Source organism: Oryzias latipes, chromosome 22 (assembly GCF_053564925.1).
Source record: "Oryzias latipes strain Hd-rR chromosome 22, Olatipes_Hd-rR_3.1".
Lineage (NCBI taxonomy): Eukaryota > Metazoa > Chordata > Actinopteri > Beloniformes > Adrianichthyidae > Oryzias > Oryzias latipes.
The window spans coordinates 14,245,035-14,271,240 of NC_136258.1; the positions used below are offsets into that span (position 1 = coordinate 14,245,035).

Genomic DNA, 26,206 nt, shown 5'->3' on the forward strand with positions numbered 1-26,206 from the left:
CAGGAAATACTTAAAGTTAGCTAAAATAAATTAAACAAATCTAAGACAAATTGAAATGATTTTTTTTTGGAATTTGCAGTTTGACATAGAAAAAAGTGCAATTATTGTGAAACTTTATAATAATAACTTCTTTTAAAAAGTTAAGATATTTCTATGAAAAAAGCTAGTTCAAGCTGTGGTTTAAACTACAACTCCTAGGTCAATGACCAGTATTTATCCTGAACTTAAAATCAAACAGTTTTGTAAAAGTTGTTGAAGCTCATGCCTACAGTTTTTCTAATCTAATCTAATTTCAATCATTTCACCTTTTCTTTGGAGGAGTGAGACGCCATAACTTGTATTACCTGGTTGTGCTAGGCATAAAATAAAGTTACGTTTAAAAAAGTGGGTTAAGACAATAATAAAAAAGGTAAGTAATTGGTTTGTTGAGTCAAAAGTGGCCTGGCAGAGCATAATAATTGCGCCTCAGCTTGGCTGCCCAAACCTAAATAGCTGTCTGCAGTCCAGCTGGTTAAGTCCTGCAGAGTTTGGCCACACTCTGCTCTTCCAAATTAGCAATTGGCGGTTCCTTGGACCACGTTCGGGGCTCTGCTAGCTGCTGCTGCTGGACTTTCCCATCACGACAAAATGTCATTTCAAGGTCCAGCTGTCACCATGGGTCATCGAGGGGAGTAAGCTCTCAGGCTGGCCAGCCAAAACATCCAGCATTTAGCTAACCTCAGCTGCTAACAGCAACTATCCTGGCAAAAAGAGAAAGTTAAATATAGATCTATACTCTGGGGCTCACAAAGTCAAGAGAGGGATGTTGAAGGAGTTAAAAGAGCTGGCCCCGTGACAAAGGACATCACATGGCACCTTTGCCTTCCTCCTGGCTGGATAACGGCCACTCTTCAGTTTCTGAGAGCTGCCTTCCTCACCCGTTCCCTTTTTATACATTCACACACTCATTAACTTGCTGAGGGAATGGGGAGGGAAGAAAAAGAGAGGTGGGTGCTGGTGTGTGTGAAGCGGGACTGAGGCGGCTGTGGGAGTGACAGGAGGACGGAGGGCAGGAGGGAAGTTACAGGGTTCTGTTATTGCTCTCTGCCGTTCCCTTCTTGACCCGAAGACCTGCAACAAGAAAAAGAAACGGAGCGCAGAGCTTGAGATGGCTCTTGGCAGCACTCAGTAGCAGACACTAAAAGTGGGATCACAGATCAAGAGAACATAAAAAGACACTTTTCCTCCGAGTGTGTTTCTTCACGGATTACTTGCTTTGGTTATAATTGTTTGAAAAAACTGAGGATATTTCAACATCAGGTAAGGAAAGTTCTTTTATTTTTCTCTATGGCTATGTGCTTAAGTAAACTTTCCTTCAATCTGAAGCACATGGTGCTGAAGTGCAGGTGGTGCTCCTTAGCTGACATTAGTATTTGGCCTATAAAATGCTTCAAAACTTTGGTACAAGTCTTCCAGACACTATTATTCGGATTATACAGTTATGTATTCAAAAATATGGATTTCAGCACAGTATTTGCAAGGATATTCCCTCCTAACAAACAAGCTCTTTGGTATTGTGTCATGCAGGGAGGAATGAACCAAAGAGTGCATGTGAATGTATGAATGAGACCATTTAGGGGAAGAATTTCAGGCTTTACATGTGCGAGGAGAAGCCCAGCTTCACCACAGCATAGGGGATTGTGGTTCGCAAAATATATGCGACTCAGATGCCTATTTATTGAGGCCGTAGCTTGAAAATGATAAGCAACTTATTCCAACATGCAAACCTTTGCCCTCAACTTCCCCCACAGTCGCCAACTCCAACACCTCTGCAGCCCCCTGTTGCCCTGCTGAGAACGGTCTAACGCACACACTGCTTTAGCTTGATCCTTGATGAGTTGCAGGAGGAGGACATCTTTCATCTTGAATATTTTCGGGGCTGTCGGGACGCCAGCATGAATTCCATTTCATCCGCATGAGGTCATTGGCGTCTCAGAGGAGACACCCAGCTCCTGGGAGTCGCTGTTCGTCAAAGCGGACATCACCTTGTCCGACTGTACTGAAAGACAATTGGGAAACCTTGTGCTGAGCTGGGATAAGAGTGCATCACCCAGCAGCTTTCAGCTTATACGCTAAAGCACTCAGTGGTATCACTGCAGAGGCATTCCTTGTTAACATTTTTGTACTTGTTCCAGCCGTACTTAACCTCACACCATGTATGAAGTTCAACTAGTTGAATGAGTGCAGGAAGCACTGGCTTGTCAGTGCTAGCCTATCTAACTGTAAATTAGTAATCACACAACTGCTCAAAGGGAAACCAAATTGGCTGAGCTGAGCATTTGCCTCTATTGATCTGATCTAATGTGTCAGAGTTTGACCTCATCATATCCCAGCAGCCTGATGCCACCCGAGTTGTTAGCTACAGATTAACTGCGAGGTTGGCTGAGGAGACAGGGATGTCTTTATAGCAGAGCTCATGCTGCAGTAGCTCATGTGTCCTTGGTTTTGTTCTTATGTGCTGGGGTTGGTTGTTGCAATTCCCTTACAACATGTCACTGTAAATGAGAAGAAACACAGCACAGGAGGTGGAGCTTGTAGCTGTCAGGAGTGGAGTTCTTCCTCATCGTTCTGGGGCGCCTCAGCAGCAGCAGCTGTCACCGACACAGGCACCCCTCAACTGACATAAGGGCTTCAAGACTCAAATTCCAAATATACTGTTTAGTTGGATTTAGATGTTTCGCAGAACTATAACTCAAATAACAGCTAGTCTAAAAATATGACTCTAAACCCAAATAACTAAATAAAAACTTTATTTACTTTAGAAGAATTTTCAGCCTCACTTGTTTTGCTGTATTTTTAATACATCAGCACTTTTTTTGTTTCTATGTATAGTTTGAGTGATGGAAATAACCCTTTAAATTTAAATCAACCTTAAAGTATTTTTTTCACATGCATTGACTTATTTGTTTCACTAATTCTCCTAACCAAAAAAAGAAACAAAAAACATAAAATTGGGCAAAGATTGGTCAAATATTTGGCTATATTTACATAAACACCATTAAATATAAGCAGCACAAATTAGTTTTTATGGTGTATCTGTCTTCGTGAAGAGATCAGAGCCAATATTAAGGATTAAAGCAATCAGATAAAGCTGCTGAAGAGGATTTAAGCATACCTTTCATCAATTACCTCATTGAAATCAACACATGGATGTTTTTTGGGATTTCATTAAAGGGCCTATATCATGCTTTTCTCAAGCCTTTCAGATCCATATACAGTACAAACCAAAAGTTTGGACACACCTTCTCATTTAAATGAATGGCAAGGTGTGTCCAGACTACCCGGAAGTAGCTCTCTATCGGACTATTTATAGGACTGTATCGCTGAGGCACCACTTGTGGGTGCCGCCAATTTCATGATGTAAACCTACAAGTTTACCTGTCTGCGTTTACCCTATGAAAACAAACAACATCTAAACTTTTGCAAAGATAGATGTGCAGATTGTCCATATAAAGTGGAATCGCTTTTGCCAGTCAGTGGCTCTGCGGGGAAGGTGGGTGTTAGCCCGGGGGCGCTGCTGGCAGCGCAGACTCTTCCTGGAAGGGGCTGTTCCTAACTTATCTACCTCACAATATAAGAACCCGTTCGTTTCAGTGGGTTGGGAGGGGCTGGTGCTCAGAGTCCAGGTTTTTAGAGGAATCTTCAGAAATGCATGAACAGATCAAATTACCACTTTTGGATTGTTTTTCGTGAGGACTTAACATTATAAAACATTTAAAAGCTAAAAAAAAGATTTTGCAAGATATTGGCCTTTCAACCAAACACCCATGTTATTTCTGGCATTTAATTTAAAATGCGATAAGAAGGGCTTTTAATAATTGCCTATTTATTATTTTATGCAGTTATGGTCAGTTGGCGTTCTTTAAATGGTTGCAGCCACATTAGTGGAACAAAAACACAAAGTCATGTAAAATGTGTAGTCATAAATTACAAAGCAAATGTGCTATAATGGTATTTAATGTTAGATGTAGAGTTAATAAATTCAGACATGTTGCTTGATCATCAGAGATGGTGTTCCTAGTGGACCTTGAATTTCGGAATTTCCCCTCAGCTCTTTCCCTCCCAACATGTTGTGGATTTAGTTGCCTTTGGTGTTGAAGACATTAACAAATTGTGAGAAAGCAGAAAATTGCTTCCATTTTCCATCATCTCTGCTCACTCCACCAGTGTGTTTACTAGTAGAGAGGAACTGACTCAGCCATGACTCCCTCAGTGAAGCTTGTGATTACGACAGTCATCTGGCCAATGGAATTGCTCACAAAAAGAAAAGAATGACTGGTTTCTGTGGGTCTGAGTCCACTATCATTCTAGACTAAATTCAGGTCTTTTGGCGGGAATGGATTCTTTTTCCTTTCTATAGTATTTTCACAGGTATTCATTCAGACCTTCTCTGTGAAAACAATAAACAATAGAACAACAGAAAACAATAGAAATGTTCAACAAACAAACTTTAACTGGTTGTAGTGGCACAATGATTTCCAACAATTCAGGTTGGATAACTCTTTAAAACACAAAAAGCCCAAATTAAAAAAGAATCTTTAGGGCTTGATGAAGAAAAGTCAGTAAATATAGCAGTCGTGTTACAGAGAATAAACCATTTGGAGTTCTTTTTGTCATTGACAGTCCTGTCGCTTCTCCTGAAGTGTTCATCAACTCAAGACAGTAAACACTATAAATCTACATTCATCAATTCAGAACTATAAATTCTATTATTTATCTAGAAATCCGCAATATTCTACCAAAACGTTTGCAAGGTAGACTGGAAATGTCATAACCTCTGATTCCATTTTAAAGCCCGAAGGTACATCCGTACTGTCGACGTCGAGTTGCAATTAAGAGGCCACTTCCAAGGAAAAGTCTATACAAACCAACTCCCGCGTTCACATGTCCCTAAGCTAATTTTAAGTCTGGCTGTGGGCTCTATGTACAAACGGGGCGTTCATTGGTCGCGTGCTGGAAGTTAAATCAATTGAACTATTGACTGCTAAGTTGCGAAATCGCAAAACTTTGACCATTTAGGGATTAGGATTTAGTCGGGATGTGTGCGTAGCGTCCTTTTGAAAAACATGATTATGAAGGAGAAATTAATAATGACACCAAGTATTTCATATATCTCGAAATAGAGCTGTGAAAGAAAAATCCTGACGCAAGATTTGCAGTATTTGCTAACATTTCATTCAAAGCCTATACCAATTGTAGATGTCAGACAAGGGCTACTAAACAGTAATAAAAACAGAATAATAAGTAGACCCTCCCTGCCACTTCCTGCTTGTCCAGTGTGTGAACACCACCAGCTTAATGCCCGTTCATGAAACCGCATACAATGCGTTCTTAAACCTGCCACAAATGCCAGGTGTGAATGTCTTGTAGCTTCTTGCTATATACACACCAATGAATGTGATGTGCATTCAATAATGCACTAAACTGGCAATCCTGTACACGCTTTTAGCATACAGTATGCTGTTCACACTGGACCATTGCTACCCAATACTAGTGCATGTACCTACAGTTGGAAGAGGCTTGGTGTGAAATGTTAGAGTGGTGCAAATCTTGTGAATCTTGCTCCAGGCTAGGGCTGCGAGATATGAGAAAAACTTGCAATTTGCAATATTAGTGATCAATATTGCAATAACAATATAACTTAAAATACACGAATAAATAGCAAAACAACTAAAAACATCATTTCCATTTGACTTCAGCAGTTGATCTTAAATAAGAGTCAACATAACTTAAATTACACTCCAAATGACCCTCATCTACATAGGAGGCGAGCATCTATCATAAAAGGGCTCCATCCGATTAGTCAACAACGTGAAGAGGTCCTTCCGATTGGTCAAATGCACAAATGGATTTATTTGATTTGTTAAATGGTAAATGTCATGCACCTGTATAGCGCTTTTAAACCTTCCCCGAAGGCCCAAAGCGCTCTAAAATTACATTACCATTCACAAACATTCATACACTGATGGCTTCACCAGAAGCAAGGTGGGGTTCAGTGTCTTGCCTAAGGACACTTTGATATTGGCAGAGGTCAGAGGTCAGCCTCCCCCATGGCAGCTTAAATGCTTCAAGCTCCCATAAGATTGTTTTAGCACATTTAAGGTAACCATGTATCACAATTTCCGCCAACTTTTGCAATAACGATAAATTTTTTGTGCAGGCGTACTCAAGGCTTTTTCTTTCACAGCTCTATTTTGATAGGAAGGACTTGGTGTCATAGAATTATGGCTGGGCACACACCATAATTTTTCCTCCATGATAAATTTTCAAACAGCTGGTACTTTCATGTTTTGAAAAGGATGAAACCCATACATCACTACCAAATCCGAATCCCTGATTGGTCAAAGTTCAATTGGTTTGACTTTTAACACGCGTTCAACGGCTGCACATTTTGTATGTAAAGCCCAAGAACTTGTGTAGTTACACGTGAATGTGAGAGTTTTAAATGCATAAGCCCAAAAACTTGCGTGGTTACACGTGAACGTGAGAGTTTTAAATCCAGAAGCCCAAAACTCGCAGGAGGGGAGGGGGGGGTTCAGCCTGCTTTAAAGATTTTAGGATTTAACATACTTTTTATGTCATGTAGCCATTAAAAACACTGTCAAACTGCAAAAATCTCATATTAAAAAAACAAACAACATATCAGCTGTTTTCAGTTTTTACCATCTTTCAAAAGACAAAATTCCATCCATTTATTTCATCAATATTTGCACTCTATGATCACATTAGCGTACTTTTTTTCCCAAGTCAGTGATGTCGTGCCACATTTGCTTGCTTCATCCATATGTCGCTTGGCTGTTTCTATTCATAGCACACCCAGAACTTGATCTTGCACTTGATCTTCATACTGTTAAAGATGATACCATCCATTCCTCTAGTGTAGAAAAATCCAGCACTACTTGGTGTTAGGTAACAGATGCTCATGTTAATGCTGTTGCCATGGGAAGAGCGGCTGAAAAGTGGGTCCAACTTACAGCATTCAGCTCTCTTCTGTGATGGATGACTTCACATCATTCATTAAACCCCCAATATTATTGGGACAGCTGAAGGTGCACCAGCTTGTACACAGTAATCAGGTTGTGTCATGAAAGTTTACAATAGTTTATAATATTAGCTGCAATTTTGGTCATCTGTGAAACTATAACCACGAGAGGATCAAGTTGGTGTGATGTCAGTAAATTACATCAAGATGACACCTTCCACCCATGCAGACATTTTACCCCTGTAAGAGTGTCAGCATTAGTTTGAGTTATTATCACTACGGTATATTAATAGAAGCTATCATTACAGCAAGACAAGCTGTAAATGCTTGGGTTTTGTCCACAAAAATCTCCTTGACAGTTCAATTCCACTTAAGCAAAGAAAATAATGTAAAGATTTTTCTCATAGTATTTTTCTAATTGAAAGCTAATTTTATCCTTCAAATATCGTTTCAGATGGTTCGAATTCTCAAGAGTATTCCTGGAGAACAAATTAAACACACTTCTCTATACAGGGGGAAGTTCCATCTCCTTGTTTGGTACTGGTGTGTTTACAGAAAAAATACTTTGATTTGTTCGAAACTAAACATATTTTGTCTTCAGTCCCATTACTTTGAGCTTCTCCTCTCATTTAGCTGAATTCTAAACCAGCAAACTTAGAAATTATCAATCTTTTCTACTGTACTGACAATGTTCAAGTACCCCTAAACCGCTTAAAATGTCTTTCTTGATGATGGACACACTTTTAATTCAAGACTAATCAGAACCAGTGATTTAAAGGCAAGCAGCAATCATCATTTGACCGATTGTAAAAGTGTTCCCAGTGGGCTTTTAATTTTAACGTTTTTAACCAAAAGTAAAATTTTATTGAAGCTTGTTTTTAAAGCAGTCATAAAATCTTTCCTGTTGTATGTTTGCAATATTTAAAAAAAATAAAGACATCTGTACATGTATATACAAAAAATATTTTATATAATTTATTGAAACACAAATTAGTTATTTTTGTTATGTACATTAGAAAAAAAACTTTTTCAAAACTTTGACAGTTCCCAAATATCATACTCCACTGACAAAATGTTTACTATTCTTAGAAGACATGCAATGTAAGATCAAACAATAAAATACGTGTGAATATAGCATTATGACCTTTTGACTGTTTTGACTCAGGAATGGAGACACATGCACAGTAGGGGTTTAAAATACTCGTACATGTGACAACTGGACGTGGGAGAAACCTTGCAATGGCTTTGGGGTTCCACTTTAAATTTAGACTCGGCTCTTTAACGTGGGATCTTGCTGGTGTTTAGGCCTTCATTTCAAAGTAGACCGGCACTTGCTTCCAGAAAACCAGTTGTGATGCTCTTCAGATTCCTTAAATAGGAGCCGACATCAGACTTCTTTGTATTCCATAGTGACAGCTGGCAGTGCTGCATGGCGTACTGAAATACCAGTTATGACAAAGAAATATCAGCAACCAAGACTGCAGTGAAAGGTTAAGGTAGATCAGACGGCTCACATTACGTTGATCATTGACTTCAATAAGATTAACTTTGACTTTCAGTCAATGAAATTATGGCAAATTGTACTCTTTTGGTAGTCATTAATGTCCCACTCCAATGATCTTTTAAAGTATTTTAAAAGAAATACCAGTGGTCTTTCAGTCATGATTATGCAGTTTTTTTTTAGGAAAAAAACAACAAAAAACTGTGTTGTTTTCTAGGACATAGTTTCTGCAGAGCGGCAGGAGTTCATCAGAAATTTGCCTCAGAGTTGTGGCTATTGGCACAGATTAAGCCAGCTCTCCTTTCTTATCATCCCTTTGTTTACACTCTCTCCTACTAGCTTACAGCCCCTCACACCTCCAAGCTAACAAAAATGGCAAACAATATTGGAACTATGCACCCAAATAGTTTAGAATCAGATGCCAGCTCAGATGACGAAAAGAAAGATGCACATTGATCTATTTGTCTGCAAGTGGAGGCATTAGAATGGAGCGGAGCAGGAAGATGTGCTCTCCATCATGAGAAAAATGCCATAAAAACATGATTAAAAAAAACAGAAACACATTTTCATTGTAGTGAGTCTTTAATGGATAGAGCAAAATGTAGCTGTTACCGCTTTAGACAAAGTTAACTAATCACGTCTGTTTTTATAAAATGTAGAAAAAAAATATATTAGATCAGACCTCCACGCACTCACTCACTCCCCATCATCTTTGTTGAACGAAAGTGACCCTGCAAAGTGAGATGCTCTGTTACAGTAGCTCCTCAGAATTCTTAATGGCATCAGTTCAAAAAGTAAAAATAAACTGCAAAGTATTTAACTTAAAAACTACTGCACGGATGTAGGGACTCTGCCCATATCCTTCACAGCAAGAGATGGCTGATGTTTTGCGTTTCAACATCATCATCCCTCAGCAATGCTCATCTTCATGCTCTCCACTTAAGGGCATCATTCAGTTTGGCATTGATCGAATGGTGTCATGGATATGTGTAAATTGATGTACTACAACATTAGATGCTGTGACAATGAGCCAACAGCCGTAACTAATACAGGCAGGAATGAAGATGCTGCAATTTATCCCCTGCGATGAAGTGCATTTCCTTTCATTCATGTGTGGACCCACTGAACCCCAAGACCTCAGATAAAGCGTGTGGGTTGAGCAAAACAGTTTTTCTTTTCCGTTTGAACTGACAGATGTAGTCTTTCCAGACCTGCACATACATATTTTACTGGAAAGAAAGGGGATCAAAGAGGTTGGTTTTAAGCATCATTTCACTTCACTGCCCTGACCACTGCTACCACTGAAGATAACGTTTCTTGACGGAAACCAGAAATTTGAAAAATGTTGTCATTTTTTTCAACTCTTCAAAGGTTTCTGAAAGATTCTTCCTCTTCGTCTAACTTAAAGTATTGAGCAAGAGCAATGATTCTTAATGCTCCTTCTGTAGAGAAACTAAAGTTTTAGAGGGAGTTCCTAGGAGTTCAGGAAATTTCACATCACCACAGTAACACATGAGTTTGAGGTTCTGTTTGTTGTAGTAAGAACAAAACTTTTTTGTTTGAAAAAATGCTTTTTCTTTCAAAGCCGTTAAAATGAAAATAATATATCTTTATTCATAGCAGCCGCATGACACATATTGATGTAAATATGCATTAAACCTCCTAAATTACCTTAATTTTGCATTAACTTAAAAGCAAAAACATACGCGAAGTTTATTTTTTTAGAGCTAGAAATAAACTCAGGCGTCATAGTGTTGAGAAGCAAGAATGTTGTTGTTTTTTAACATTTGCACAGCTAGGTGTGTGTTTCATTCTCATCTGGTTTCAGAAGCCGCCTGCAGCTCTCCTAAACTAGAACAACAGCAGCAAGAATAACAATAAAAACAAGAACAAGGAATAGACCAAGAACACCATAGGAATTAGAATGTTGGTAAGAAAAATAACAAGAATAGGAACAAAAATGAAAAAATTAAACAAGAACACAAACGAAAACACGCAATCATGTAGTCATGGCATCTGGGCTAAATGTCTTTTCCTTAAAAGTTTCTCCAGTAATCCTAGTAGCTTCATTAGTCTAGAGAATAAAGTAATAGAACATATATAAGAATAAAATAAAAATGTGAATAAAAACAAATCTAAGAATAAAAACAAGAATAAGACATAAAGTATTATTAGGAATAAAAATGTGAATACAATGAAGACGGAACAAATAGAAATAAAAACAATTAAATCTACAAACAAATTGATATAAAAATATTGAAGCACAAAACAAAAAATCAAAGATGAAAAAAAAATATCAAAAATGCATGAAATGAACTTGAACTTTTCCTATCTAAAAGTGAATTAAATTCTGTCTCTATCCAGATGGTAAATTAACTCTGCAAACCCAACAACACAGTTTTTTTTACTATTGCTGTCTTCTATTCTCTTTATTATGCCTTAATTATTATTCAAAATATATACAATGTGGACACCTTAAAATTTGCAATGTTCTTGGTGAAGCACATTGGTGTTGACACCAAACAATGTTTTTTCTTCTTTAGCTGCGCTGTACCCATAATGATAGCTAAAAACATGATTTGAACAAAACACCCTGTAAAATGTACATTTAATAATTAGTTATAATATAATCAATGTCAGATTTGTGTTACTTACATTCACTTGATCCAGAAGTGCTGCTTTCCAACAGATAAGGTGGGCTGATGCTTAAGGCTCAAGACCAGCATTTGTCCCTAAAATTTGGGTAACTTCTGATCACCATAGTGTGTTTACAAGTTTACTCAAGCAATCTGGTTTCTAAGAGAACTCTGATTTCTGAGTGAAATCAAGTTGCAGGTTACATGCACAGGGGCAACACGCTTCTACTACCTCACGAGGTAGTAGATGCCTAAGCATTTGTAGTAGAAGCATTTGCCTAATGTCTTTGCAGGCTTTTGTCATTTCTTGCAATTTCTTCAATGCTGGGTTCCAGCATCAAGCTTGTGAGGATAAACTGAAATGGAGCAAGGCATTTGACTTTTGTTTGACACTTGTAACACTGCTGCTCATTTCCCTTTTCTTATGGCCGCCCGTATTGGATTCAAAGCCCTGTCATTCTGCTATAATTTGTCTTTGAGCACAGCATTGTTTGCACTTTGGTTTTTGTTGTGGACATACAGAAAGCCGGCTTGAACCCCTGACATCATCTGTTACCTAACAGACATCATAGCTTTGTAGGATCACGCTCAGGCACGTTCAGCAGTCAACTTAGATCCAAATGTGTCAGAGTCCACTGAGGTGTGTTCTGATTCACCTCTTCAAGTCAGCCTCATCACAGTAAATCCTCCACCAGAATAGATCCATTAAAGAACTAGCTTTACTTGCTACATGGATTGTCTGGTGTGAGTGTGACCTCCTGCGGGTTTTTTTGTTTCCTCTTTCAGAAAAAGGGCTTCCTCTTCGTATCAAACTGTCAGAGTAAAGGTAATCCTACTGCTATTTCTATTTACATGTGTTGTGAGGCATAAAATCATTTAATAAGTACGTAGTATTACAAACTGGGAAAGATGAATCTATCTCTTCTGTTAGCCTTACATTAGGCAAACAACACACTAATTATGACATGTTATATTTTTTACCCAGGCCAATTTGGACTTTTCTGAAGTTGTGTTCTAAAATAGTAACAATACTGTTTAAGTAACAGTATGAAAACAATTTTTTGTTGAAATTGTGCCACTACATGTTATGGAAATAACACTTTATTCATAAAAAGTGTGCAGTTGTGTCAAAAGTTACTTCCTCCAAGGTATAATAAATACTTGAATATAATTCATGCTATAAAAAAAATCCAAATTACCCAAAAATTACTTATTTTTTCGGGTTTAGGTTTTGGATTGCAAAAAAAAGTAGATAAGGCTGGATTTCCCAGCTATGAGGCACCAGTTCTACCCAAATTTAGAATGTGAAATTATGTCATTAACTGATGTATTTTGAGGACCTGAGTTCTTAGTGACTAAAAAGAGGACAAATGGATGTTCAGACCAATAATGTCAAAGATACAAAGTCAGATGTGAACTGGAATGTCCTAAACACCCTCAGACTAAGTAAAAACACGCTATGAATGTTTATTCTGGATTAGGAATGTTAGCACGAGACTATAATATTAACTCATGCATAGAGAATGTTTGACTGACTGTCACTGTTAAAAATAAAGGTCAGTGAATCAAGAGTCGAGCCAAAGTCATAAAATTCACTGGAAAGTTTGACAGTGTGAATAACACAATGGGAACTACCTCTGGTTAGTTATTTATTTGCTGACGGAGAACAACAAACAAATTAGTTCTGTCCAGTAAAACAAGAAAAACAGGTTTGTTTTTCCCTGATTGATCCAGGAACATGAGGTCCAAAAGCAGCGGCGTGGAGAACCCAGAGGATGGGGTGCTCGGGGTTCCACAGAACGACAACGACATTGGTCAAGAACAAGAAGTTGGTCTGTCTGTGAAGAATCTGAAAGCCAAAAGCCAGCAGAAGGAGGGGAAAGCTAAACTGCTCTTGGATTCCTGTGAGAGTGGAGAAAAAACAGGAAGCATCGTGGATCTGTCCAGAGAGGACCTGCTGAAACTGCTTGGGATCATGGAAGGAGAAGTTCAGGTAACCCGGCTGCTGCTACACCTTGTTTGCTTCTCCCAGCAGTCATGTGTGAAGCCTTGGCAATGATTGTGAGAGAAAATGATTTTTTTCAAGAAGCACTGCGCATAAAAGAGTCATTTTGAATTCTCACACTGCAATTTCAGCACAATAGCTCTATCTTGTGGTTGACACTGGGAGTTGAACACACTAGTGAAAGCGTGTGAATGCACTACAGAATGTAAACACCAAGCAGGTTGTACAGTTTTAAGAAAATTTTGTATAAAAAAATCTGAATTGCTGTATTATTTAGACCAAATCATCCCATATTTTCATGCCACAGATCTTCTTCATGACATATGTCATTTTTTGTGAATATCTGTGTGTTTGTAGGCCAGGGAAGATGTAATCTTCATGCTGAAGTCCCAACAGTCTTCACCAGAGGTACTGGAGTCCCAGTATGGCTGTATAGTCTCTGGCTCAGCCCTGAATGCACTTCAGAGGGATGGCTTTATCACAGGCAGCAAACCACACGAAAGCAGCGTCTACCAGAAACCAGCAGTAGAGGTCAGAGAGCAACTATGACTTACAGTCCCATTTGAACTGACAACTATATTTTTTTGTCTCAGGAGGTTCGGGAAGACATCCCATAAATGCATCACAATGTTCATTTTTGAGTATTTGTGTCCTTTCCCAGCTGGAACGTCTGCAGGAGAAGCATAAGGAGACGTACCGGCGAATGCTGGGTCAGCTGCTGCTCGCAGAGAAGTGCCATCGCCGCACAGTCCACGAGCTGGACACGGAGAAACGCAAACACGCGGACTACATGAACAAAAGTGACGACTTCACCAACCTCCTGGAGCAGGAGAGAGAGAGGTGAGAACGAAAGATGACAAGAGAGATCATTGACCCCGCTCTAAAGACTCTGAAAAACAAAGGATAGAAGAAGTTGATGGAAAGGAAAAGAGAAAAATACAATAGCAGAATGAGAATGACTATGGTTTTTTTTAATTATTGGTTTGTTGAGGGTTTCAAACAAGTTGAACTGCTAAAGTTGGCATGGACAGTGAAGACATCAGAGGAGGCCCTACTAATTCAAAATATTAGCTTTTCGAGCTGCTTTCAGTCACTGTTCAGGCTGTTTCAAGGCAGTCATAGAGGGAGGGCACCATCAGACCCCAAGAGGACCAAAAATACCCAACAAAGGGATGGACTCACAGACAAAAACCTGACAAAAACCTCTACCTAACTTCCAGGATTACTACTCTGCAAACAGATTACTTTATGTCGTAAAATGGCCTAAACTTAGTCTGTTAGATGAATCTCATATATAGACGACCTAGATATTTCTATTAACCTTTTTTCAGTTCCAAAAAAGTGCTTGAGAAGTTTAAACATCAACACATCTCTGACAGTCTGGTGGGATTTTCTAAAAAATTAAAATAAATAAATAAAATAAAATTAACTTCACAATATTTCCTTGCTTTCAGAAGTCAGAACTCTGTCTCCCCCTCTGGTCACCTGCGGGAGAGTTCTAGCCATACTACAACCCCCAGCAACCCCCAGCGCACAGTTCCTGAATGCCACACATCTGACTCGTAGTCATTCATCAACCACAGCATACTTTAGGTCTGCCCTGATAAAGCTCAGTGCAAAGTATTGTTTGTGCTCCTCTGCCTGTGTTAATGAGTGTTCTATTTGGACCTGATCTTCTGTGCAGGGGCGCAACTGCCAAATTTCACAGGGGTATGCGGACAGATTAAAGATTAAGGAAAAGGGGGCTCTAAGGGCAGGGATGCCACTCTTTCTGCTGTTTCCATCTCAACCATAGTGCTGGTCTGGGCGTACAATGTAGGGATAATTTTTTTCAGTATTTCTGAAAGGGAATGTCAAAGCATGGCTCTAGTGCATTCAATAAAAAACGAAATCCCTCGTTCTCCACCTAGCTGCAAGCACGGAGCCCTTGTACATTTAAACAGCAATCCCGTTTGTTGTTGACTCTGCTCTCACAGAAGACGGTGGTAGCTTTGCCTGGAAAAAAGTATCCGCGCCAGGCTGTGTCGGTTTCAGGCTAGCATCAGCCACGGCTTTCTCACACAATTCCGGGTGATGCAGCTTCAAAGCTGCCTGTGCGTCTTTTAACTTGGTGCTCTCGCTATTTTCCTTGTCTTTCCCCTCCGCCATTTTGGTTTTGAATGTGTATTATTTTCGTCCACCCGCAATCTCGCAACGAGTGCACCCTATCTACCCTCCAAAGAATCGTCTTACCAAAGGATTATTAATATAACGTTTTACAGGGTCTTCAAACGTAAATAAAAGGTCAATACTTGGTGAAGATACATCAATCACGGGACTAAATGTCGTGATATATCACCATATTGATATTTTGGCACACCCCTAATGCATACTCACTTTTTACGCCCCTGCTTCTGTGTCCTGACCCTGTTTCTGACCTTTGCCTGCTGCTTGCCCTGACTCTCCCCTGGATCTTGACCACCCCATATCTCGTCTGATGATCTCATGCCTGTTATCGACCCCTGCCTGCCTGGCCCTGATTTAGCTTTGTGGACTTTTAGCTGAGCCACTAAACCTGCTGAATTTGGATCCAGCTGTCTGCCTGTTCTTGTGACACATGCAAACTCACCCCCATTTGGAACAACCTTGAAAACTTACCAAACAAAAACACTTTACTTCATGGAAGAACAAACGGATCCAACAGTTTCAGCATAAAAATCAGAATACAACATTTATATCGGTCCCAATGCTATCCCATAAGTAATCAGTTTATGGGATGAGAAAAAACACATTTCTAGAATACTATCCACTCAAATCAATAAATACCAGTGGTTAATAAATGTAATATGTCTTCCAAAGAGTTCTGGTTCACTTTCAGTTTGATAAATAGTGGCTGGGTAGCTCGGTTGGTAAGGTGAAGGACTGACATGCAGGAAACCAGGGTTTCATTCCCGGGGGAGAATGAAAAAGCAAACAATTGAATTGGTGAGCAGTTAACACCACCAAGTGAGGGCCCTTGGGCAAGACCTTTGACGCTATTGGGCATGAACTGGCAGCCACGCCTTTACCATTACCAAGTATGAATGAAGAGTGAATGAATAATGGACACATTGCAAGGACTTTGAGCGTCTGGAAAAGCACATTATTATAAAATATGAAATCCACCTGTTTTAAACTCAACACTAAGTAATTGAAAAGAGATTGAAAAGAGATTACAATTAAAAAATGAATTTTGTTGATTTACAGATGTTTATTGCTTTATTTATCAAAGACCTACCACATCTTGAAACTGAATTGTTGTATGAATGCCTTGCAACAAATGTGCAACTTTTGTTTTCTCCAGCTGTAAAACGGCTGAATTCCTTTTATAAAAGACCTCATGCCTTTCATCACTTGCAAGCATCGACTGATACTTAACACAGATAAGAGGGGTATGAAACTTTACAGCAGGGATTTAGTAGGACTGATGAATCACTACCAGATGGACTTTCTGTTCTTCTTAGTCTGATCCATCTCTTTCTTTTCAACATCTTTACAGTAGATGGGACGAGAGTAAAAGTTTAGTTCATTAGGTAAGTGTCCTCTTTGCTCAGAGCTTAACCCTTGTGCTATCCTAGGCATTTTAACATTGGGAGTTGGGTCATCTAGACCCACTAGACAGTGCGCTGAACCTTTTTTCTTCAATGATTTTTGATCTTCACTGGTGTCCATGGATTACATGAAGTCTTTTCACCTTTATCCACCTTTGTCATGGTAGGAATACCACGTCAATGTAAGGGTGGGGTCATCTAAGATAGCACAAGGGTTATGGCTGCTTATCTTGGACTTGAAGATGAGAGCTATTGCTGAAATTCCTCTTTATTTTTTCAGGTGTGAATTTCAATTGACAGCCTCGGGCTTTTGCTGTCAACATGCTGTAGAAAAATACACTGAAATAGTAGGAGCAGGCACGGCATGGATGTGATTGACAACAGTGGAAGTTGCTTTTCCTATCTGTTTTGACAGTTTGCACATGTCATCGTCTCATACTCAGGATGGTGATAGCCATCTGTCTGAGAGAAGAGAGGAAACCAAAGCGTCTAAAATCAGGAGGAATGCAGAGGATGGGTACAGCTGGTTCTGACTGGTAGTGATCAGCTATTAACACCCAGAGAACAAAGGAAGTTAGGATTTTTGGGGGCAGACTGGAATGTGTGTGGATTGCTGGAGGAAGAAGCTTTTAATCCTAAAGGGAGTTTAAGTTACGCAAACAGAATGAAAATACAGACGTGCTGTCAACTGCGCAATGCAAAATTAGCCAACTATATTTCTTTGTGATGTATGAGACACTTCCAACTAGTGCCAACTTGGCTTCCTGCTTCCATCTTTTACCACCAAACCTGTCTGCACAGCGAACTCGCTTACCTAACAAATAATGCTTTTTTCCTGTTAACAACAGGTTGTTAAGTGTTCAGCAGCATGTCTTTGACAGCTCTGACATGGATGGAGTTTCAATGCATCTTGAAAAATTCCTCAGAAAAAACTGGATAAAATGTTGTCAACAGATAAAACACAAAAAAAACAAGAAACATTCCCTTCTGGATCTTCTTGGGAACTGTTTTCTTTGCACAGTTGCCAACAACATTTACATTCCTAAAAAAAAACTTTTTATTCTTAACTAAAATAAGGTTATATGAAAACTGCATGTTACTATTTCTTCCACAGCAACAGTTAATAGTGTCACCATCTGTACCTGATACCACTGACATCATCATTTTGACCTTTTCATGATGATCTTGATAGAGTGTCAGTTTCTTGGTGTAACTGTCATCTTACAAGTAAATATGGATTTCAGAAGTAGAACAGTGCAAACCTGGGTTGCCTTTTTTTTCTAAGTTGCCATGATTGGTAACTTTTTTGAAAAATAAAGTGAAAATAAAGTGATACAAATGAATGAAGGACTTTTTTGACATCATGAAACGCTTGCAGCTTTCATCTGCTTTCATTCGCAGTTGCTAGACTTGGATGATTAACTCTTTAGTCCCTTCTTGCAATCTAGAGACGCCACTTCTTTAAATTATGGGTTTATCCTCCTGGATCTTGTTTATCTCATGGGAGACATCCAGATCTGCTTTCCTCATCATAGACTGCAGGAATCCTCATTTAAAAATTTCCTTCAAGGGAATCACAGCGTTCAACCTCTCTTTTCTGCACCAGCATGTTTTACAGTTTCTGGGAGCAGCACCTTTGTTCAATCTTTATGAAAGTTGGAAACCTTTTAAACCCGACCTGTTGTTTGTTCGTCTTTTGAAGCAAGCATGCAAAATGATGGGAGGGTTGCCAGAACACTCCCCTCTGCACCAAAGATCCACCCCCCTGTCCTCTGTTTAAAAAACAACACACACACCATGCATGGTAACTCACCATGTGTGGATGAGATGACATTAGCCATTCGTTTATTTTCTCTTTTTTTGAGGTAGCCTGGTGAAATTAAAACATTTTCTGCATAACAGGATATAAAAAGCCATTCTCTGTGCAATAAGGATGCTCTGATTGTAAAGAAAATAACTTTTGTTGGTGAGTTTTAATAACTTTTCCTTGGTATTAGTTTGACTAGTAGTTGATATCTATTTATTTATTTAAGCTTGTGTAATTTGGTTCACTTTGCAATGCAAAACTTTATATTTTAAATATTTTATTAAAATGACATGGGGAGTGTAAGGAGACTGAAGCAGCTGTGTGGGATCTGATTTGCGTGCACTTTGTTGGAGCCTGAGATGAGAGTGGGCATGAGTAGCATAGAAAGAAGCTAAATGAAAAGACCACCGCTTGGAAAGGAGGACTGAATAAAACTTTCACCTGCAGTTTGTGTTTTGTTCTGCATCCCATCAGCAAACTGCTGCTGTAACAGGCCTGTAAAATACCTTTTCGAATTATTCTTTTTAACAATTTCTATTTTTGCACTCCTCCTAATATTCAATGGATGTACTGGTTGTTTTTCTAAATACTTTTACTTTAGTTCAAGGGTTAAACAATTGGTTTTAGAGGTATATAATCTCTGACTCTTGGGTGTTTTTAGGGGTGTAACAATTCGTTTTAACAATGGTTCGGTTTATACCATAATTTGTGGTTGCTGATGCAATTCATAATTAATATTGGTTCATTATAGATGATCCAATTCACAGACCAGACAATCGATCCGGGATATTTTTAGCCAAAAAAAAATCAACCAGTGTGACTGAAACATACCTGCACGGGTACAAAACAGTGCAGGTGAAGTTTTCCAGATTCCTTAGATTTTTTGCAAGACAATCAAGCGTAAATAAATATGTGTACAGACAAACAAGTAAACAATAATTAATGGCAAATCCATTCAAATTTTAGTTCTATAAAGTTCAGCCCACTTTTGTTTTTCCACATTAAATTAATCCAACTGAAGCATTATTAGAGCATTCTACCATACTGACATGTCTTTGCAAAATTCAAAGTGTTTCCACACATTGGACTTAATGATGGCTGGATCATTGTTTGCTGCCATCACATGTGTATTGTCTGCTGTGATGCACTTGGGAGTTTTTACGTAACAGTAAAACAAAGCTGCCGTGCCTTAATTCAAATTGTGTTTTCTATAACTCGATTATAATTGATTTATTTCATTTTCAAATGATTTTATAATGGTCTAAGTTGATTTGATTGACAACTTGCTGGATCGTAAGAATCGCTGCACCCCTGTAGTTGATGTTAGAAGTTATTGAAAATTTAAGATGACATGTTTTTTCACTTTACATCTTTAGGCTGAAGAAGCTGCTTGAAAATGAGAAAGCCTACCAGATAAGGAAGGAGAAAGAGCACTCCAAACGTCTGGCCAAAGTGCGGGAAGAACTGGTCAAGTTGAAGTCCTTCGCCTTGATGTTGGTCAATGAGCGCCAGCAACACCTGGAACAAATGGACCAACAGAACCAGCGCATCCAGGAGCTCAGCCAGCAGCTTCAACAGCGAGAGCAGACACTGAATGAAGCGAAGGAACGCGCTCTGGAGGACAGCCACAGGGTTCAGAGCTTGGAGGCAGAGTTTAAGGAGAAATCTTTAAAGCTCAACCAACAACACGAAGAGATGAGTGTCATAATCTCTACAAAGGAACTTGAGAACCGACAAATGAATTCTAAACTACTGGAGCTTACACACAAAGTAGATGAACTGCAGGAAAATTGCAGAGTTTTGAAGAAGTCTGAGGATGAGTTGCAGGAGCTGAGAGTAAAAATCATCAAAGGCGACTGTGGAAATTCCAGCTTGATAGTTGAGTTGGAGAACTTGCGGAAACGGGTGCTGGAGATGGAGGGGAATGATGAGGAGATAACAAAGACAGAAAGTCAATGTAAGGAGTTGAGGAAACGGCTGGAAGAAGAGGACTGTAAAGCAATAAACCTTAGACTGGAAGTAGAAAAACTCCAGAAAAGAATCATTGAGATGGAGAAACTTGAGGATGCATTCTGTGTTAGCAAATCTGAGTGTGCACAGTTGCGTGATGCTCTTGAAAAGGAGAAGGGATTGACCAAAGAGCTTTCAGAGGAAGTTGTAGCTCTCAAGATTCGTATGAAAGAGCTAGAGTCTAGTGAACTCAAGCTGGAAAAGTCTGAGTTGAGCCTCAAGGATGATCTGACTAAGCTTAAATCAGTGACAGTAGCTTTAATGGATGAAAGAAAAACCCTGATGGAAAGAGTGAAGTCTGATGAAAAGAAAAAGGACGATTTAAATAAGCTAGTTAAACTCGAGCAGGGTAAGGTTATGGAAGTAACTGAGAGGCTGATAGAGGAAAGCAAAAAGTTCCTTAAATTAAAATCCGAAATGGAAGCCACGGTAGACTCTTTAAATGCTGAGAAGGACAAGCTCAGCACAAAGCTCGCTGATGAAAATGATAAAACCAAGGATCTTAATTCTAAAGTCACTGAAATGAAAAAGAAGCTAGACGGGTTGGAGCAAGCAGAGAAGTTTTCCTTGAGGAATTCTGTTTTATGCGATCCGGCAAAACTGTGTGAATCCATTCGGAGAGATGACAACAGAATTAAAGAGATGACTTTCGAAATTGAGCACCTGAAAGAACGCCTTAAACAGCTGGAGGTGGTGGAGGGAGATTTGATTAAGACAGAGGATCAGTACGATATGTTGGAGAAAAGGTTCACAACTGAACAGGACAAGGCCAAAATTCTCTCCCAGCAGGTGGAGGAAATGAAGAATCAGATACTGCGAAAGAAAGCAATTGAAAAGGGAGAAGAGGAGAGCAAAGAGGAAGACCTCAGACTACGATGCAAAAGGGAGGAGACCAAAACAAGAGAACTACAAGCTGATGTGGTTGCTCTTAAAGAGAAAGTCCACGAATTAATGCATAAGGAAGACCAGCTTTCTCAGCTCCAAGTGGACTATTCCCTTCTGCAGCAGAGATTCCTGGAAGAAGAAGAGAAGGCCAAGAACATGAGAACAGAAGTCTTTCATCTCACCAAAGAACTTGAGATGGTAAAGCGTCAAAGCAGAGCTTTGCGACCGAGCTTAAACGGAAGGAGGATAGTGGATGCAGCGGTGACATCCACCTCAGTACAGACGGAGGGATCAGGGTTAGCAGATGAGGAGACCCCAGCTGTGTTCATTAGAAAGTCCGTTCAAGAAGAGAACCACTTTATGAATAACATTAGACAGAAATGCCTGAAGAAGCCCAGCGAAAAAGCTTGTGCCATTGAACGCCATCCTTCATCTAACAGCGACTTGGGAATCAAGAAATCTTGGATTCCATGGATGAGAAAAAAGGACCATGTTTCTCATGAGACCAATCTGGAAAAGCATCTGCACATGAATGGAGAACTTTTGCCGGCTGAACCAATGCTCCAGAAACCAGGGCAGCCTCTACATATCCGGGTGACACCGGACAACCAAAAAAACACAGCCACCCTTGAAATCGACCGTACGTCTACAGAGGAGGTTATCTCTAGCCCAGCTCCCCTTAGCCCCAACCATTCTCAACCTAAGTCCAGAATCACAATCATTCCCACTTATGCTGCTCCAACTCATCGACGGAAGTCTCCAGTTGGACATGTGACCCCAGAAAGGGCCAAATCGCCAGTCACTATCACAGCTATTTCAAGAGCCAAGTCTCCTGAAAGTGGGCGGTCCTCTTCCACCGCTTTAGGGAAACCCTTTTTGCCAGTTTCTCTGATGACAGTGAACGCTGCTGCAGTCACTAAAATGCCTGCCCCCTCTGAGCCCCAAGAAATGACAATGGGCCGGGCAATAATCAAGGTCACCCCTGAGAAGCAGATGGTTCCGGTGCCTGTGCGGAAGAGCCCAAACAATGTGGGCACCAACACCACAACAGACGATAATAAGATCCACATACATGTAGGCAGCAGCGTCACCTCAAAGATGGTGGTCAGATCAATGGCTATGGGATCGGACAGCAGAGAACTCATGCTGTCAACTGGGACTGTTTTGCGATCTCCTCGGCAAATCACCACGACTTCCACCAGGAGCACACAGAGTAAAGTAATGAGCAGTATTACAATATCTCCTGTCACGTCTCCCACCACTAAGCCTTCTCAAAATGTGGTAAGTTTGAAATCTCTAAACTCAAATTATGAAAATGAAAAGTTTTATTGACTTGAATCGAGATTGAAATAATTTATGTGGAAACCCTGGACCCTGGCCTTCAAAATTTACATTTAATGTTCATTCATTCATAATAAGATCATAAAGCTGCAAAAGTAACAACGTTTTGGGCATTTCAGCTGCTTACATAAAATGTTCTTTATAAGATGAATGGCGTGACAGACACAGACCCCTAAAAGGCCTCTGAATATCCAAGCTAATGATGTGGCATTGTGCCATCCTGTCAACGGTCATGCTGGAATCTATAGATGTTGCACTGTTTACATTCACAGACGGGAACAGACAGGGTTTGGCCAAAACAAAACAGCTTTGCAGCAGTAGCAGCGAGCACAGACTTTTGCTGGATTTGGGATTCAGATCATAACATTTCAATTTAAAACATTTAGTAATGCTGCAAGTTGAGTTTTGTTGCTGAGAGTTGTTTTTTTCTCCTGTAATATGGGCATGCTTGCTTTTTTTTGTATGTTGCTCCTTTGTTTCTATTGTCTTCCCTGAGAAGATCTACTCTTTCCCTCTTTGTCAAACAGATTGGGCATGATGCCCAGCCACCTCGAGCGGGGCTGACCCGCATCCCAATGTCCAAGAACCTAAAGACAGGAAAAACTACTCTGGGATCCTCGGGGGTTTCTGGTGGAGTGAAACCGGAGCCTCGGCCTGAAAGTCATTCTATGAGGATGGAAGTGAAGAAATCCGCTGTGAACGGCAGTGTTTTACAAACTGGAGGGAAAGTTTGATGTTACAACTAGTTCCCAACAGAATACCTACAAGGTGCTACACTGAGAACTGAAAAACAATCCTTTTTTTTTTTTTTTTTTGACTCAGCATGGACTTAATTGACCATGGCTCAAAGTTTGAAACATTTGGTTCCATTCCCAGCCTTGCCATGTGACAAAGGATCACACAGAGAGATTCTGAACTCCTAAATTTTTTATGCTTATCAGGATGTGATTTTAATGAACCATTGATGTATTTAGAGTGAAACCTACAACCTAGAGACATTATAAATGAGTGAGTGTGGACCATTTAAATGATGTAATTCTTATTCGAAATCAAAAAAGCCATCCCATTATGGCTTTAAACAGTCTTTTGTTTTACTTTTTGTGTCAAGTTTGTGTTTGCCTGTTTAATTGAAGCTTTATTTTATAGGGATTTAAAATAATGCCACTGTGTGCTGCTTCTAATTAATTCATGCTGTGGATTGAGTTGTATATAAATGTTTTCCAGTATATTTAATAGGAACACATTGTTTTGCTTAAAATACATTTTGTTAATGGTCTGTAAAACATTTGTAATGAAAATTATTTTAAATAAATGGTGGAATCTAAAACTCGCTGGACTACTTTGCTGTAATTTCTTTGCAATAGAATTCAAACATTAAGAAATATTAGTGTCTGCATTGATGGACTTAGTGGTGTAACAATTCATTGTAACAACAATTTGATTCATATCATTATATGTGGTTGCTGATATGATTCATACTAAATTTTGGTTCATTTTGAAAAGTGAGCTGAAAAGCACCAGCCAAAATACTATCATCATAGGAACATTTTTAAACTTAAGATTACAAGAATATAACTTTTTTTTTAAAGGTTTACGGTTACATATTTTAATTAAAAAAAAACATTTTTTTCTTTAGGAAAGTAATAAGATTGTAAATATTTTTTTTGAAAACTGGTCTAAAACTGAGAAACATGCTTAAACTACAGCAGAAAAAAAAACGCACAGTGTGTATGAACACACAACAGCTGTGCGTTGTTGGGGTCACTCAAAAACTCTGTTTTTGAGAGATCTTACCCTTGCAGAGAGATCTGTTCCAAGTCCCATAAAAATCTTCTGAACAGTTTCAAACGTGTACCTCAGAACTTTTGGGTACTGAAGGTTTAAAGCATAGATCAGCCCAAGCAGGTAGGCAAAAGCTGTTGGCAGGTCATGAAGGACGATGGGTTGGTAACGCTTTCTTTTACAGTACAGTACTTACAGTGTACTTAAGTGGTATATACTGTACATGGTACTTATAGTGTAACTACTGGGTACTTACAGGGTATTTGCATGGTACTTTTTATGGAATTTATTGGGTACTTGCAGGGTGTTTACATGGTACTTTTTAATGGGACTTACTGGGTACTTTTGTGTCTTCTCGGTACTTACATGTCTCGGTAATATACTTATCGGGTATTTACATGTTGTGCAAAGGTGTCTTTTGTGGTACTTACCACATGTAAGAACAAGGTAAGTACAAATAAAGTACCTTGACCTTTAGGTCTGCACTCAAATGTCTCACGGTATTTAACATGAATTTACCACAGAAACTACCCCTTAAGTACAATGAAACTGGACTGTAAAAGAAAGTCAGCCCTATTTCCACTATATTACTTGGTACTTTCAGTACCAAATGCTGTGTATTTTCACGTATTACCTTCCCGTACAGTGTAAGTACACACTTGGTCTTCTGACCTTACCAAATGAGATAATGCTAACTTGTTGGTAAAGGTGAAGTAACTGCATTGTAAAAACATATTCTGACCTGCTTACATCTTGTAACATGTGGCAAATTTAGAGAAACAAGAGAAACAAGACAGCAGTGATAACAACAATCTTTAATATGATACAGTTCTGCAGCATACAAAGTGTCATAAATTTGTTTTAAGTCCTCAACAAAACAGTAAAAAGGAGCATTCCAAAGAACACATTATTTTTCATATAGTTTTGTGTTGTTCCAGGAATGATTCACACTTCTTTGCACAGCTCATGAGTTGTCACCCACCGTGAAAACAGGAAATGGCCCCAGATCCTCACCTTTTCTGGCCAAAGTCATTTCTGCAATGATTGCAGTCAAATCTACAGTATTTTCGTCTATATTACACTGACGACATGTGGGGTCGTGCTTTTGGTCAGTTGAAATCCTACAGCAGAGTTTGGTAACGGTGCAGGACTTCTTCAGGGTTTGAAACTACAAGAAAAATCACAATATAAGCTAAAATGAACATATAAAGCATATTGACTGATGAAATACAAAGTATATTTTAGTTATTTAATCATTTCACAAAATTATCCTCAGTTTGATAGGTCATTGTATGAATGGATAACCGATGATTGTAATGTTTTTGTGTATTATTCTTGTTTGATTGCTTGAAATAAACCATTTCAAATCAAATTTCAAATTTCTGTAATGAGTTGATAAATCTCTATGAATTCTTTATTGTTTTGACTGCAATGCTTGAAATCAATATATATATATATATATGTTTGTATGTGTGTGTGTATGTGCGTGTAAAAGCAAATATATATATATATATATATATATATATATATATATATATACATACAGTGATCCCTCGCTATAACGCGGTTTACTTTTCACGGTTTCGCTACTTCACGGATTTGCATCGTGCATTGTGTTCTGCATTTTGATTGGCTGAAAAGTCACTCCG

General features: G+C 39.1%; 1 protein-coding gene across 2 annotated transcripts; it reads left to right on the forward strand.

The window, feature by feature from the left end:
• Nucleotides 1–818: 818 nt before the first annotated feature.
• Nucleotides 819–24,102, forward strand: LOC101159148 (filamin-A-interacting protein 1). Of its 2 annotated transcripts, XM_023951853.2 has the most exons (7): nt 989–1,299; nt 11,945–11,984; nt 12,893–13,151; nt 13,521–13,694; nt 13,825–14,003; nt 19,916–22,715; nt 23,303–24,102. In XM_023951853.2, exons 3-7 carry the CDS (start codon nt 12,897–12,899, stop codon nt 23,507–23,509), a joined length of 3,615 nt encoding a protein of 1,204 aa, XP_023807621.1. In that variant the 5' UTR covers nt 989–1,299; nt 11,945–11,984; nt 12,893–12,896; the 3' UTR covers nt 23,510–24,102. The 2 variants fall into 2 exon arrangements, with proteins under 2 accessions (XP_023807620.1, XP_023807621.1); XM_023951852.2 differs by lacking the exon at nt 11,945–11,984 and having other exon boundaries at nt 819–1,299.
• The last annotated feature ends 2,104 nt before the right edge of the window (nt 24,103–26,206 follow it).

Coding starts and splice junctions, on each gene's coding strand:
- LOC101159148 (XM_023951852.2), top strand. CDS start 12,897: ATGAGGTCCAAAAGCAGCGGCGTGGAGAACCCAGAGGATGGGGTGCTC. Junction 13,152..13,520: donor TCATGGAAGGAGAAGTTCAG/GTAACCCGGCTG, acceptor GTGTGTTTGTAG/GCCAGGGAAGATGTAATCTT. Junction 14,004..19,915: donor CTGGAGCAGGAGAGAGAGAG/GTGAGAACGAAA, acceptor TTACATCTTTAG/GCTGAAGAAGCTGCTTGAAA.